Source organism: Coenobita brevimanus, chromosome 57, assembly GCF_032717465.1.
Source record: "Coenobita brevimanus isolate Jiangsu-jjx chromosome 57, ASM3271746v2, whole genome shotgun sequence".
Taxonomy (NCBI): domain Eukaryota; kingdom Metazoa; phylum Arthropoda; class Malacostraca; order Decapoda; family Coenobitidae; genus Coenobita; species Coenobita brevimanus.
Window position 1 is genome coordinate 7,142,613 of NC_137010.1, and position 16,492 is coordinate 7,159,104.

The window sequence follows — 16,492 nt, forward strand, 5'->3', positions numbered from 1 at the left end:
TACGAGAACGCATGGATAATGCTTTTTTTTTTTTTTTTTTTCTGATTAGCATACATTTTCATTCCATTTTGTATCCTGAAATTGCAAAACCCATAAATTTTCATCTAACCATACAACCCTGAGCGTGTCTAGGAAAGGTACCCAAGTCTGGAGGGTGATGCCACTGTGTGCGACTTTCAAATTTTTTTGCAAGGCCAGTTTACTTCCCACATGAGCTCGAGTTTTTCTGCTTGTTGATATGACCTGTCTCATTATGCTAAACGTGTCAGTCAACCGTGTGTTGCTCAAGGACTGAGTTTTATATATACTGTACATATATATATATATATATATATATATATATATATATACAGAATATATTATCTATCTATCTATCTATATAAAACAAGCTCACCAATTATGTACTCATCATTAAAACCATTCCTACTTAGAATTCAATTAAACTGCATCAAAATACATATTGTAAAAAGAATAATACCTAATAGCATTAGACCTGTGTCTGAAGCATAATATAATGACAAATCTTCTATACACTAATATATATATATATATATATATATATATATATATATATATATATATATATATATATATATCAACATGGGTCAAAATCTCAATCATTATGGAGCTACAATTCCTGATGGCCTTATGGGTGATTTAAGAGGGACACCATTCTTACCCCAAAGGTCACCAGTAACTGTAGGCTGTAACAAGTTATGATTTGGACCCATGTTCACACAGCATTTTTTGCTTAGAATTTCCACATCTGGCATTTCCCAAAGTTATGCCATGTCCTCCCACGACACTCTATAAATGAACCAACAGAGGTGCACAACTCAAGTACACTAACTGGTACACTTTCAAGCAAAGAAATAAATCTAATAGCATGGAACAGTTCTTATACTGTAGACTGTATCAATCTAAGAAGTTTTCCAACACAACATTTTGATATCCTACCACATAATTCTCAAGAAGTTTCAAGTTGGCATTCATACATGATGTCTACAATTAAAGATGATCCAGTGAAAGAAATACCACAATGTTTTCTGACCATCTCTAAACAGCACTTTTGAGTACATCTACTTTGAGGTTCGGGGAAAGTGCAACATGGATCTCCTTTCGTGTTGCCCTTACTGCATCCAGTACGAGCGGGACCCGTAGCGAGCCTTGTTGTTTGGTGACCTTTCTGGCATAGGTTCCGGGGCATCTGGGAACTCCAGAGGCTTGTGCAAGTCAGGCTTCTCCCTGTGATGGTTTGAAGTACTGTTAGGAGGGAGGTTTATAATGGCATTAATGAGATGGAGGAAATGATGGACTAGTTGTGTTGGAAGGTGACTTGGACAAAAACAGGGTTGCACTTGCCATTCCTCCCACACTCCCACAGCTACAAAGTGCTCCCCCAACAACTTGTCAGCTATCAATGGAGAGTAAATATCCAATGTTATTGTGGCAACCATCAGGATCATCATCATAATCTTCACCCTCTTTCCCATTAATACATGATGGAAGGGATCCAGAAAGTAATGGGAAACCACAAAAACTGGAGCACTATTAAAGCACCTGGTAAAATTGGCCACATATTCATTCACTCACCATTCAGGCCTGTAAAATTTTCTGCTCCACCCACCAGGTCAAATAATCCATCCAAAACTGTGCTTCTGTAAATGAGACCATTTCACTGACTGGCAAATTACCAAAAGGGTGCAATCCGTGTCATATACATCTCCATACTTCATCCACCCATCCAACCATATCTCAATGATGACTGGTATGATGGCACTTCAGTATATTTACTTATTTTAATGATGATTGTTATGATGGCACTACAGTATATTTACTCATTTCTGTACCTATTTTTTTTAACACCATTCTGGGCCAATGACATGCCAATGCATTATTTGTTAGCCAACTGAATTTGGCCCGATGACGCGGCGGTGCGTCACTTACTGGACAACTGAATCTGGGCCGATGACGCAGCAGTGTCATTTCTTGTATTTCATTATTTTCCCTACCAAGGAGCTGAAATTTTTGTTATATACCTTAGTTCATATACTTTGATATCATATTATTATAATGTAAATAAACACAAATCATGGGTGTGTAATTATACATCGTATATTTTTCATGCATATATATATTTTTTTTTCACTTTTTGTTGGTCACATGTTATCACAGAGACCTGAAAATGTTATGGGATGTGTGAAATTAGTTGTATTTTGTCACTGTACCATTAAATACTGATTTTTTTTTTTTTTTAATCCATATCATATTTGGGGGGAAGCAGCTCATAATTTTTTTTGTGATTTTTCTTCACTTAAAGTTTTATGATGTATACATTATATTTCATACATGATATATACCTATCCATCCATCCATCATCCAGTCCTATGTCGCCCCATGAGGAGCGCAGGAACCCGGGGCTAAGCACTTTGGTCCTGACATTTAAGATGAGAGTGACCAGCCTCATTCATCCCAGAGTGGCACTGTGTTAGCAATAAACCCCAACCACCTCTAGGATATAAACCTACACAGGCTCAATCCGACTGGAGCACCTTAATTACCCACTAACCACCAGGCACCATAATTTGGTTATATGGTTGCCACCCACCATAGTAAATGGTTTCCTTATTTCATATATGGTATTTTGATATGGTATGATATAGTAACTAAACACATATCTTGCATTTTTTTCAAGCTTAGGGTTTCCCCTTTTTTTTGGGGTCAAATACCATCAGAGAGACCTGAAAATTTTATGGGAAGTGTGAAATTAGTTGTATTTTGTCACTACCATCAAATATTGAATAAATATATATACAGGTAAGCCCTTAATTCACGTGAGGGTTACGTTCCCAGACCCTTCGCGTGTGGTAAATTCGCGTATACATTCTGCCCTTGTGTGCACATAATTACACATGTCTACTAAGTATATTACATCTGAATAATACTGTTTATGCATTACATAGACCTTATAAACTAGCATAAAGTATGAAAAACAACAAAAATGTAAGAAATTTAACACTGAAACCTGACAAGCACAAGCGTAGGTGGAGACACTTCAGCAGTCTGGTGCACAAACCCTCACTGCCTCCCATATGCTACATTCTGCCTTCTTTATTGTCCAAACAGTTGACTCATTCACCCAAAACATACGGTTCCAAGCCAGTTCACAGGCGTAGGTGAAGACACTTTAGCACAGTCTGGTGCACTAGCCCTCACTGACTCCCGTATGCTACGTTCTGTCTTCTTTATTGTAAGAACAGTTGACTCACCCGAAACACACGGTTCAGAGACAATTCACCATGGAGTCAGTTCACCATCAAAACATGGATGATTCCGTCATTCTATAATTATACTTATTATTGATTAATTAATACTTTAATAACTAATTTTCAGGTAGATTTTATATCTCATATAAGTAAAAAAAACTAGTGTACTGTACTTGCTAAATAAACTGGTATGTAAATAAATGACGGGGAATCGTCCTGACGGGGAATTGTCGCCGACATTCCTCCCTTAAGTTTGTCCAACACTATAACTTTCTCTGTCAGCAACATCACTTTACAAGTCCATTTTGGTGTGTTACCACATGCATCACTAGCACTATGCTTAGGGCCCAGGTTGGCAGACAAGGCAAGCAATCACTGGAAGGCTGAAAAATAAGCCACAAATAACGATTCGCGAGTCATGCATGGTTCGACCGTCGGATTCAAACTGACTGTGTGGACCGACCTTACACACACACACACACACACACATATATGTATGCGCACAGGCAGCAGGTAGGCATTTTTATATTTCATTTATTTCTCTTGTATGTTAAAATTATTTATTTGAATACTATAATTTTATGTTTTAATTACTGTACGAAAAATTCGTGGATAACCGAAATCGCGTGAATTAAGGGCTTACCTGTATATTTTTAATGTGTACATGCACATTGTACTTTCTGAGGGGGCTGCCCATAATTTCTTAGCGATTTTTCGATTTCTACGATATACAGTACACCTTATGTCATATACAATATATACCTTATTTCATATACTGTATTTTGATATATTATGATACATTAAGTAAAAGCAAATACTGATGTTTAATTATCATCATCATCATCAGGACCTTCTTTCCCACCCTAAGAAGGAGTGAGGAATAGCAGCGTCCAGACAGCCACAGTTTGCCCAGTTCAATAGGCCACACTTCCATTCACTCATCATTCAAGCCCACAGACTCCTGGCTCCATCTGATAGGCTAAAATGTTTCACCATATACTGTAGCTTCACATTTACCTATCTGATAGACTCTATACGAAAGCTGTCACATTAAGAGTGGTGCCAAATCACCGGCCATGCACTTCTCCACATAAAATTCATCCAGCCAACTCAATCTCTTGTCAGTCCCTTAGCCTCACCAACTTCATACCTCTCTTCCTCACACACTCATCCACCATATCTCTCCACCTTCTTCTTGACCTACCTCCCCTCCTCCCTCCTACAAATTTGCCCAAATATACCTTTTTCACCATTCTATTGTTATCCATTCTCTCCACATGACCATACCATCTCAGTACACTCTCTTTGATTCTGGTGATGACAGACTTCCTCACTCCGCATTTTTCATAAATCAAATTATTCCGTATCCTATCCACTCTCTTTACTCCATGTACATTCCTCAACAGTCCCATCTCCACTGCTCTTACTTCTGACCTTTCATTTTCATGCCACACCACAGTCACACACCCACACGTTAAACTTGACACTAACACTCCTTCAGATAAGCCCCGCACAGCTGCAACGATCAAGCCTCTGTTTCTTATCAAGGCCTTCACAGCACCAGCAGCTTTCCTTCCTTGTGTCACTCTACTTTCCACTTTTTTTGCACATTTTCCTTTCTTTTACATCACTGTACCCAGGTATTTCAACTTTCACCAATTCCAGTCTCTCTCCATTCACTGTAACATCACACTGGGAGTCACCTTCTCTCTAAATAACCATCACTTTACTCTTTTCTACATTAACTCTCAAGGCAAGACACTCACAGACATCTACAAAACTCTGTACTAGTCTACCAAGCTTGTCTGGTATTTGCAAGTACACCCATACCCCGTTAACCAGCACATCGAGAACCTGCACTTCGCTACACTAAACACAAGTAATAAGGGAACATTTCCACAATCTGAACAATTTGAATGTCTGTTACCCTGCTAATCTGACACCTCACCTCTCCCCAGGTTTGAAACGAAGCTCTCCTGGTCCTCCCGTTCTCCCTCCATCCCCTCTCTTCTCCCCTCCCCCCTTCATCCCTCCTCCATCCCCCACCACACACAGCACTGCCAGACATGTCACCCTCCCTGTCCCCCTGCCTTCCCCCACCCCTGGTTGTCTCCCTCTCCATCCCCCAGCCCTCCTCCACCCCTGCTTGTCTCCCATGTGTGTGTGTGTGTGTGTGAGTGAGTGAGTGAGTGAGATGGGGGGGGGGGGCAGAAGGCCTATCTGGCTTGCTTGCCTCCTTTTCCCTGTCCACCCACCCTCCTCCACCCCTGCCTGTCTCTCTCCCCATCCCCACACCCTCCCTCACCCCACTTGATGCACTGCCAGCAGCCTGCCTGGCTGTTTAGTAATCCTGAAGCAGTGTTGAACATCGCACATCTCACCACCCTACTCTGCTGCATGTGATGTTTGAAGTGTCATTTTGTAGCAATAATATTGTTTATGAGGATAATAGCATTACCTATGGTCTTTCTGTGTCAGTCTCTATTGATTGAGTAAGATATAGTGAGAGTTTGGGTTTGGGTCTGGAATGCATCTCTGGCTTTTCTTCAGTATCTTACAGGGAAAAACTGCTTTGATATCCAATATACTCGCTGACCGAACACTACCACTGGTATACAACACTGCCAGATATCAGGGTATGGGTGGAGTACTTTAACATCCCATACATCAAATCTGAGACATTTCATCCATCACCATTCATTACCAATGTCATTCCTCTCTCTATTACTCATGTATTTACTTCTCTCATTACCCCATCCATATACAGTAGTATCTCGCCAATAACGACTTTGACAATAACGTATTGGGCAATAACGATAAGTTAGAACAGATCCCCAGTTTCTATAATAACGTTCAGATTCACTTGAATAACGGTTATTTCGGGAATGCCAAGTTGTTATTCGACAAAGATGTCCATACCAAGATGAGGAATGAAACAGACAAACAAGAAGATATGAAGGAAATTGCCAAAAATGTGAGCAGTAGTGAGAAGGAGATGGAGGATCCTCCCCTTGCCACCTCCCCTGACTTGCCTGCCATCATCCCCTCCACCTCCACTGCCCCACCTGACTCACCAGCCGCCTCCCCCTCCACCTCCACAGCCTCAACTGCTCCACCTAGCACACCTGCAACCCCCACCATAATGACTGTTGCTGCATTCTGGAAGAAATATAACATTCGACAGGCTGTAAATTTCTTCGTCAAAACCTGGAATAATACAATATTGGGAACCATTAAGCAGGCCTGGTCGGCACTCCTGCAACAACTTAAGTCTGCTAGGATGGAGAGAGAGCAACCATTAGAATTAATGATTAATGACTGGACTTGTAAATCAGATTTCAAGAAAATACCAGAAACAGTATCACGACCGCTTTCTTTCAGAATGCCAGCCAACCGAAGAAAAACAACAGAGAGGGGCTGAGTAAATGAAGACAATGATGACATTTTGGACTTTCCTGAAGATTTTGACTTTGTGGGGTTTGATGAAGTGTTGACAGAAATGGGTGACCCTGGTGCGAGAGGAAGCAGAGGGGACATGGCCAGTGAGGGGTCAAGGGGTACACCGCAGTAGCCTCCATGCGCAAGCCTCAGAACAATCATCACACCAAACACCTCATTAACTTCTTTACGGTGAGTTTCACATTAATCACGATGATTTAATAACTAATCTTATTATTTCAGCTAGAAAAGTAGTGACAGGAGGGCTTCAAACGGTAAAAATGAGTAAGAGTCCTTGGGTGGTGGCACCAATATACCCTTTATGCATGTATTTTGTCATGCAAATAACGTTTTCGCTAATGACGGCTTTTCTTGGCACCAATTAGACATTGGCGAGATCCTACTGTGCATATACTGAACAACCATGGAGACATCACACAACCTTGTTGCATACCCACAGTGATCATGAACCATTCACTTAGATGCCCATTTACCTTACACATGCCTCACTACCATCATAAAAACCCTTCAAGGCACCTTGCAGCTTACCATCTACATCATACATACACAAAACCTTCCACAATCCTACTCTGTTTACTTTGTCCTATGCTTTTTCCCGATCCATAAACGCCATAATCACCTTACAGTCCTTCTCACAAGCATTCTCCACGATCTCTCTCATTGCAAATGTTTGATCCACACATCCTCTGCCACTCCTAAAGCCTCCCTGTTCATCACCACCAGGCCTTCTGATCTCTCTTACTTTCTCTATAATAATTCTTCCACATACCTTCCCTACAACACTCAATACACTTATGTCACGACAATTCTTGCACTCACTTAGCTCACCTTTATTTTTGTACAGGGGTAAAATCACAGCCTTTTTCCACTCTACTGGCACAGTTTCACTCATCCATGCCTTCTTTCATATCTCCAACAAGCACTTCATTCCTCTCTCTCCACTACACTTAACCATCTCTGCATACACCTCATCAACCCCAGCTACTTTCCCATTTTTCAGTCGTTTCACAAAGTTCTTCACTTCTGCAAGTGTCACGTTTCCTTGCACTGCATTCCTTCTCTGTACACTCTCAAAATCTGCACACCCTCAAAACCAATCATGTTTACAGCTGCTCTGCTCTCTCCATTCCCATTCATCAGACTTTCAAAATATTCTTTCCATCTGGTCCTTACTTCATCCCCATGGGTTAATAAAGTACCACTTACATCCTTCACACTTTCACATTTCTTTCCACTGTCCCTTCTACATTTCTGCACCTCTTTCCAAGATAATTTCCTATTTTCATTGTAATTTACAATAATTTTTCTTCCTACAGTTGTAGGTGAGGGTGCTAGCCATCCATTCGCTCGATGCAGTGCTGCTCTCAGGTGCCTGCCCTTTCCTCTCTTCCTTGCTTCTTTCCTTCTTCTGTCTATCGTTCATTCTTTCCTCTTCCTTCTGTCTATGGTTGACTGCACACTGGAGTGACAAGTCAAATGGTTTCCTGTACACCAGGAAACCATTTACTGTGCTGGGTGGTAACCATATAACCAAATTATGGTGCCTGGTGATTTAGTAAGTAATTAACCTTAAGACCCCATTTTGCTGAAGCTAAGTTGCCCCCAGCTGCAATTCAGGATCAATTTTTCAACTTTACCAAGGTAAAATTTTTTCTTACAGATTTGAAGAGCTTGAATTTTCTCACCTGAAAATGCCAATCTCAGTCCCCTAGGCCTAATGGTTACCGCAAAACCGCCGATCAAAGATTATATACTTCCCCCTCGTGATAAGACAGAAAACGGGAAAATATTGACGGAGGTTTCGCTAGAGAATCTTACCAAAATGAATGAACTCAATGTAAAATATGTTTGTATTTATGAAACTCAGTGTAGAAGTCAGTACGTATAGAAAAAAAAAAAAAAATCCAAACTCAAAAAATTCGGCCAAAACCAAATTTTCGCTAAAGATCCTTACCGAAATGTATGAAATCAATGTAAAATATGTTTCCAGTGATGAAACTAGGTGCAGGAGTCATCATCATGTGGAAAAAAAAAAAAAAAAAGGTGAGAGTACATAAACTCAGGCTGATCATGGCAGGGAAGTTACTGTGTCATATTCAGGACAGAGGATATGGAGGGAGGAGGGAGGAAGGTGGAGGTGGGGTGGGGGTCTCTAGTGGGGGGTGAGGAGGGATGAGACACCCCCAATGCAGGGAAGGTGGTGTGGGGGGTTTTATGGTGCAAGGAACACAAAGTGATGATAGCAGCGAAATTGCCACATCATTTGATATGAATGGGGGGTGGAGTGCAGTGGAGGAGGGGGGCTAGGGGAGGAAGGGTGAGAGGGCATGAGACACCCCCCCAGTACAATGTAGAAGTGGTATTGCTGAGTGGTTTGGGTGGGAGGGGACAGAGCTGGCTGTATCCAATCAGCCAGAGGGAGGTGGAGAAGTAGCTGGGAGGGGATCCCCCTGAAGACCTGGTCAGTGGGTGGGATCTTCCCTCCCACCACCTTAACCCTTAGTTCTGATTGGGTAGGAACCATTTACGTCATAAACGGGGCTAGCTTAGTGTTCGGCAGTTATTGACAGACCTTCTAAGCTTGTCCATCATAGGGCTCTATATGGCAAACAAGCAAACTGATGATTGTCAGTCATAGTACTTTAGGAGTTAAGGTATTCCAGTCGGATTCAGCCTGTGAAGGTTTTTATCCAAGGGGTGGTTGGGGTTTATTGCTCATGTAAGGCTACTCAAGGATGAGTGAGGCTGGTCACTCATCTTAAATGTCAGGACCAACTTGCCTAGTCTCAGGCTCCCATGCTTCTCATGAGGCAAAGCAGGATTGGACAATGGATGGATGTATCCATTACAGTATCAATGAATACTGAATTATTTGTCATACGTTACCATTCTACATCCAGATTCAGATTAATAGGGATATGGGTTGATGGTCCGATAACTCAGGAGGTACTTGATGGGAAAATGGTTGAGAACCCACGTCATGGAGTGTGACCTCAGGGATACGGTACTGAAGAGGGAGACTGCTAGAAACTGAGGAGCATGAACAGCCACCGTTAGGTGACCCAGGCCAATGCATGCAAGCATGTAGGAGCTTTTATAAATGACAAAACAATTTTCTCCAGTTTGGTTGCTTCAGTATGATCTCCTCTTGTCTTTACAATCATGTTCCTTCAGTTCTTTACAAGTTCCTTTGTACTCTCTGAGAGTTTGCTGTTTTGTTTCATGGTCTCCTACCTCCTATTTACAGAGCTGATTAATTCGCTCTTCTCATGAAGATTTTGTTTGTTTACTGTGTTGGTGTTTACTTCATCAATCAAGTGTGAGTACTTATTCTGCATTAACAACCAACATTCTGCTGCGTTCTTCCACACTAAAACAAAATTTGGCTGTTTCCTGAGGATAGCCTCTCCCTCTCTCTTCTGAGATCAAGTACAGTACACTGTATTACGTTTCACCATTCTACACTTATTTCGCTCAGTTTATCACAGCACCAGTATGTGATTTGTCAGTGAGGTTAAAATAGATCTCATTTTCTATTTCACCATTTGGGCCCTTCCACGTCCACCTACTGCTCTGTTTCTTTTGAAAGAACATGTTCACCACCCTCATTTCCTTTCATTAAATTCCACAAGCGTGTCACCTCTTGCATTCCAAAATGTCCTACTGCATTCCCAGCTACTCTTTTCTTGCCAACCTTTGCATTAAAGTCTTCTACTACATTTTTTTTTTTTTGACTCTGGGCATAGGCTTCAAATACTAGCACCTTAATAATACACTGTGCGTGAGTATATATTTTCCTCGCCTTAAGGTGCTAGTATTTGATTTCCCCCCCTTTTTTTTTTATGCTTATCAGCTGGAAAAAACATTGACAAAGACGATGATGTAGGTTTTATGGCAATGAATACACTTATGAATGGTGAAAATTAGCCGAGAAGAGAATTTTTGGGGTGTGCCTGGTGCCCTCGCCCTCAGGTTTTCATGGTCCTCACGATTTAATGATACACCGGCCTGGCAACAGCCCGGATCTAAATCTGATAAAAAATTGCTGGGCAAAGATGAAGAAAATCATGGCAGAGAAGAAGACACCCAATCTGAACAACCTCAAGACTGAACTGACAAATATTTGGTGCAAAGAAATGTCCTTAGATTACTTTAGAGATCTAAGTGATTCCATGCCAAAATGCATCCAACTGGTCCTGAAAAATAAGGAAAACATGATTTCATAATAATGACTGGCATTTCATGAACAAACATTGTGATATACTATGACTTCTGTGTTTTTTAATACCTTGTGGGGGGAGGTCTACAGTCAATTTGCGGTAGCTGTATCTCCTGTTCAGTTTCATTATTAGGCCTGCAATTCTCTCATTTATGCTGAAGAATTGTTCAGTGTTTATAATGAGATAGAAAGTGCAGTGTCATTTGAAAGGTAAATGTACACATTCTCATGTGAAAGAACCGGAATGATCATATAAGCACCCTGTATGATGATTTTTACCTAAGTACCCAAAAATACTGACAGTGAGTGCAATGGGGCCAGAGCACTGGGAGTAAATTTTTTTGAGTTTTGTATTGCATGCAATTACAAATATCTATCTATCTATTGCCAGACACCTTAATCCCATACAGGGTGACCACACACAAATTGCCTCCACGTCGCTCTGTCCTCCGCCATTTCACTGCACTGCTCCCAGCTCACACACCCCTTCTTCATATACCTCTCCACTCCATCCTTCCATCTCATCCTTGGCCTCCCCCTCTCTCTCTCTCTCCCCCTCCACCTCACTCACATACACTCTCCTTGTCAGTCTCTCACTCTCCATCCTCTCCACATGGCCAAACCACCTCAATGTGTTTCACTTAACGCCTCCTATCACATCCACATCCACACCACAATGCTCCTTCATATCCTCATTTGTCAACCTGTCTCTCCATGTGACTCCACATGCTCCTCTCAAAATAACTCATTTCCACTGCACTCACTCTTGACTTCTGTCTCTCCAACAAGGTCCAAGCTTCGCTTCTTTAAGTTAGAGTTGGTATCACAATATGTACTGTCATGTAACAACTTTTTCACTTCCATGCTCACTTCCCTGTTTCACATCAGTGCTTTCAAGGAAACAGCAACCTTTCTTCCTTGCTGCATCCTTTCAAGTACTTCAACCTCCAAACTTCCATTCTTACTCATCACACTACCCAAGTACTTAAACGTACTCACATTTTCCATTTCCTCCTCCTCCAACCTCACTGTACATTCACTGACTTCACTTCTCTCGAAGACCATAACTCTGTTCTTCTCTACAAGCACCTTTAGATTCCGTTTCTTTCACACTCTCCCAAACTCATTCACCAAGCCTTGCAGCTCCCCTTCATCTTCACTTAACAACACAGTGTCATCTGCAAACAACAACACAGGGAGTTTCCAAACACTGCCCTCTCTCATTAGAGCCACTCCAACATCCACAGCCCAACCTTGTATCTCTTTTATAACCCCATCCATAAACAGACTGAACAACCATGGAGACATGACACATCCCTGTTTCAACCCAAATATCATGATGAAAATTAGAAGTATTGTTCACAACTATTTAAGCATTACACACACACACAAAAGAAGGCATCATATATGCATGAATACTTTGGTGATGGTGTGGGTTGAGACCAGGGGGACCAAAGATAGCTGACACACCATACTGAATAGGTCCTGGTAACTAACTATTCGCCTATTGCCTGACGCCTCAATCCCGTAAGGGGTGGGCAAAAACAAATCGCCTCCATGTTGACCTGTTCCCTGCTATTTCACTGCCCTGCTCCCAGTTCACATCCCTCTTTCTCACATCTCTCTCCACTCCATCCCTCCATCTCATCCTCGGCTTCCCCACCCTCTCCCCCTTCCACCTCACTCACATACAACCTCCTTGTTAGTCTCTCGCTCTCTGTCCTCTCCACATGGCCAAACTGGTAATTGCATGAAGTTTTTAACTGAGTTTGTTGGACTGACATCCATGGCTGTGACTTGGTGATGCTGCTACTGACACCAATGGCAGTGAAAGGGTTAAAAATGTTTCATCAGACAATACACTATGGCAAAAGAATGACAAGTGCCACAGACGACATAGTACGAACCATTATTAAATAAATAATATTGATTAATGTTATTCGCATAAATTCTAACCATATTTATCTCTATCACTAGGCATGGGATCCACAAATAAGATCCACATCCATCAGATCCACAGCCACCACAAACTGTCTGCATTACAAGGGCATTACAAATATGTTCAACACACACACACACACACACTCTTAAGATTCTTCATGAAATGACTTCTTCTTTAGCCTTTACTCTACCTCTTGTTATGAAACTGATGTGGGCAGGCAATATACTACTTAACTAAAACTACACAGAGTGATGCAAAGGCTCTTGGTTCCTGGCAGAGAAATTATAAGCACAAAATACCAACTTGAACTGTAAACCATGGCAACTTAACAAGAGCTACTGTACTTTATCAGCAACTTAACTAAAAGCAAATATTGTGCAGTACATTACCTCAAGGTGCTGATAACCTTGGGGCGACAGAAGTAACCAAACTCCGGCCTCTCGATGTTCAGGTTGTCCAGGACGCACTTGTCAAAGATGGACTGGGTGTTGCGACAGCTGGCAGGGTAAAATGACATGAAGGAATGAAGGAAACAACAAAAACACAGGTACTCGCTATACTATAGGTTAGGATGGGTTCCAAAATATCATAAGTTGTCAACTAGTACTTTCAACCGGGGAAAACTCTTAACCCCTAAATTCCGTTCATCATCAACTAATGTGTTTTAGGCAAGGTATGCTCAGTCCGTTCCACAGCAGTATAGCAGAAGCCACAAAAAACTGGGGAGAGGTTGCCACACCTCTTTGATGACATAAATGGACGCTAGCAAATAAGAACAACAATATCTGGTGGTATCTGACATGACTGGTCCCCAAAGATGTGGTGGGAGGCCCACCCTCCTTGGCCATCTCTCCAGCTCCTTCTGCCCAATTCGATCCTCCTCTCACTGTCTCCTCCCACCCAAATCTCCTCCATACTCCCTCTATACCACTGGGGGGGGAGGGGGTGGCAGGCATATTCCCTTCCTACTGAGGCCCCACCATCGTCCTCCACCTCCCTAGCCCCCTCCCCCCACACCCACTCCACCTCTCTCTGCCCTACTGGTTCCTCATCTGACTGTCACCTCCCACCCACATCAAGCAAGCCAAACACCACACCATTGCATCACTGACTTACAAGTTATTGCCCTCTTCCTATTTTAAGTAATGGAATGTACATTATGTTATAACTGTTATTTGTTATTTATGTAAGGTTATTTAAGAGGAGCCTGTGGAGTCACGTGGAGAGACAGGCTGACGAATGAGGATATAAAGAAGCGTTGTGGTGTGGATGTGGATGTGATAGGAGACATTATGTGAAACACACTGAGGTGGTTTGGCCATGTGGAGAGGATGGAGGGTGAAAGACTGACGAAGAGAGTGTATGTGAGTGAGGTGGAGGGGGGAAGAGGGAGGGGGAGGCCGAGGATGAGATGGAGGGATGGGGTGGAGAGGTATATGAGAGAGAGGGGTGTGAGTTGGGAGCAGGGCAGTGAAATGGCGGGGGACAGGGCGACTTGGAGGCGATTTGTTTGTGGCCACCCCAAACGGGATTGAGGCGTCTGGCAATAGATAGATAGATAGATAGTTATTAGCCAAAGAATATTACAGTAGTTTCTTTGTATAATTTACCCATTTTCCGTAATTTTCAAGCTCATTTAAACGTCAGGACCAACTTGCCTAACCTCAGGCTCCTTTGCTCCTCATAGGGCAACACAGGATTGGATGATGAATGGATGGATGAACCTTAGTGATTGAATGGTACCTGCAACTTACGATTTTTTTTTTTTTTAATTATATCTGCCATTTGACCATTTGCACACATCAGTATGGGTTTTTTAGTGTTTCATACAACATATAATGTGCATTTTATTGTAAAATTTACATGCCGAACCATATGTCTTTACACAACAAGCAGTTTATTTTTTGTTTAGTTATTTCATTTATTTATATTATCACATCTTTTCTTCATTTATACATTTCAATAAATGTCAATATAAATATTTGCCTTACTGAATTATTTACTTCTGTGAATCGATATGTTTTTAGCTTACATGCAAAGGCAATTTTTTTTCCTCTTTTTTATGCACACTCATATGGCTTGTTTCACACCGGGGACGTTTCACATTGATTTGGGTGATTTTTGTAAGGTTATGTGGTGAAAAATAGGTATACACCAAAATTTTCCTATTTCTGTTCAAACGCAATGGGTAACTATTATAATATTTGACAGTCAACTGGGCAGTAACCATTAGGCCTATGGGACTGAGATTGGCATTTTCAGGTGTGTAAATTCAAACTCTTGAAATCGGTAAGAGAAAATTTTACATTGGTGAAAATTGAAAAATCTATGATTTTTGTGGCTGGGGCGACAGTTGGGCCTGGAAATTGGCGGACTCTAGGGGTTAAAATTAACATTATATTGTTGGTAGTACAGTAATGGCACATTAACAAGCCATAATTTTTTACAGTAGACTTAAGATATATATGGACATAAAATGCAACACATAATGAAGGCTTGTTGATTTCATGAAGAGAAAAAGTGAAGGACAGAGAATGAATAAAGTAACAAAAGAAGCTAGAGAGGCACTCAGTGGAGCACATCTCTCCGACAAGGGAAACGTAATTTCCAAACCACTCTTCAAAATGGTTAGGGTTTCGCAAAGTGTTTTCCAGATCCAGAATCTGTAATACGATCCAGATCAGTCCCAAAAGTTAATCGATTGTTCCCTGGGACATGGGCTAGCTACCCACCAAATCTGGTCCAATCTCTATTAGTTTTTGAGTAATCCTGCTAACAGACAAACAAACAAACAAACAAGGGTGATAACATATTTTCCTTGTCAGAGAGAAATACTGTACAGTATACAGAAATAATCAGCAGCATCTCTGATACCTGACTCCCTCCAAGGAATCCCAGACAAGGGACAGCCATGCCATAACTTCTCGCAGACTACTTTACCATCACATAATTGACTCATTCTCTCAAACACCCCACAACCTCTTCTTTTTCTCCGACCACAGGAGCTCAAGGATAGGCAGGCTACAACTAAGGATTATATAAAGGTAGGGTGACTTACCAATACCCCTAATGGCATTACAGGACTGCAAAATTTCCACACCAATCTTAGTCTTACTAAAGCTTACAGCACCTGTCTATTAAACCCTGACTGGACATTAATTACCATACCATCATGTCACACAAAAATGAAAACAATTAATCCTTTCACTGCTCTGAATTTATGTGGATATTATATTTCGGTTAGCACCAGAGTTTCTTGTTCAGCCGACAGAAATTCTGGTTTAGTAGTACAGGGCTAACCTTATCTCAGGTAACATTTTTTACTGCTTCAGGTTCATATCTTTATGTATAATTAGGCTTAATGTTTCTTTTGTTTCAATTATAAAGGCTCCAACATGCTCATATGCATCGGCCTTGGTCATCTAATGGCAGCTCTCCATGCTGCTCGATCTCTGGAAGCCTCTCTATTCAGTCCCTTATTCCTGAAGTCTCACTCTATGACCTCTTCCCAGATCTTTTTCAGTCTGCCCCTCGCAACCCTACCACCAACGTTCACATTCATTCATTCATCATCCAATCTTACATTGCCTCATGAGAAGCATAGAA

The 16,492-nt window shown here is 41.5% G+C and overlaps 1 protein-coding gene across 1 annotated transcript in view; it reads right to left on the reverse strand.

Annotated features, from left to right (window-relative positions):
* Positions 1-630: 630 nt before the first annotated feature.
* ND-19 (NADH dehydrogenase [ubiquinone] 1 alpha subcomplex subunit 8) overlaps positions 631-16,492 on the reverse strand; it is a 29,611-nt gene continuing 13,749 nt past the window's right edge. The window contains exons 3-4 of the mRNA XM_080274390.1: positions 13,276-13,383; positions 631-1,245 (exon numbers count right to left, since the gene is read on the reverse strand). Of these exons, the coding sequence (XP_080130516.1) occupies positions 1,131-1,245; positions 13,276-13,383 (223 nt within the window). The 3' untranslated portion in view covers positions 631-1,130. The remainder of the gene's footprint in view (positions 1,246-13,275; positions 13,384-16,492) is intronic.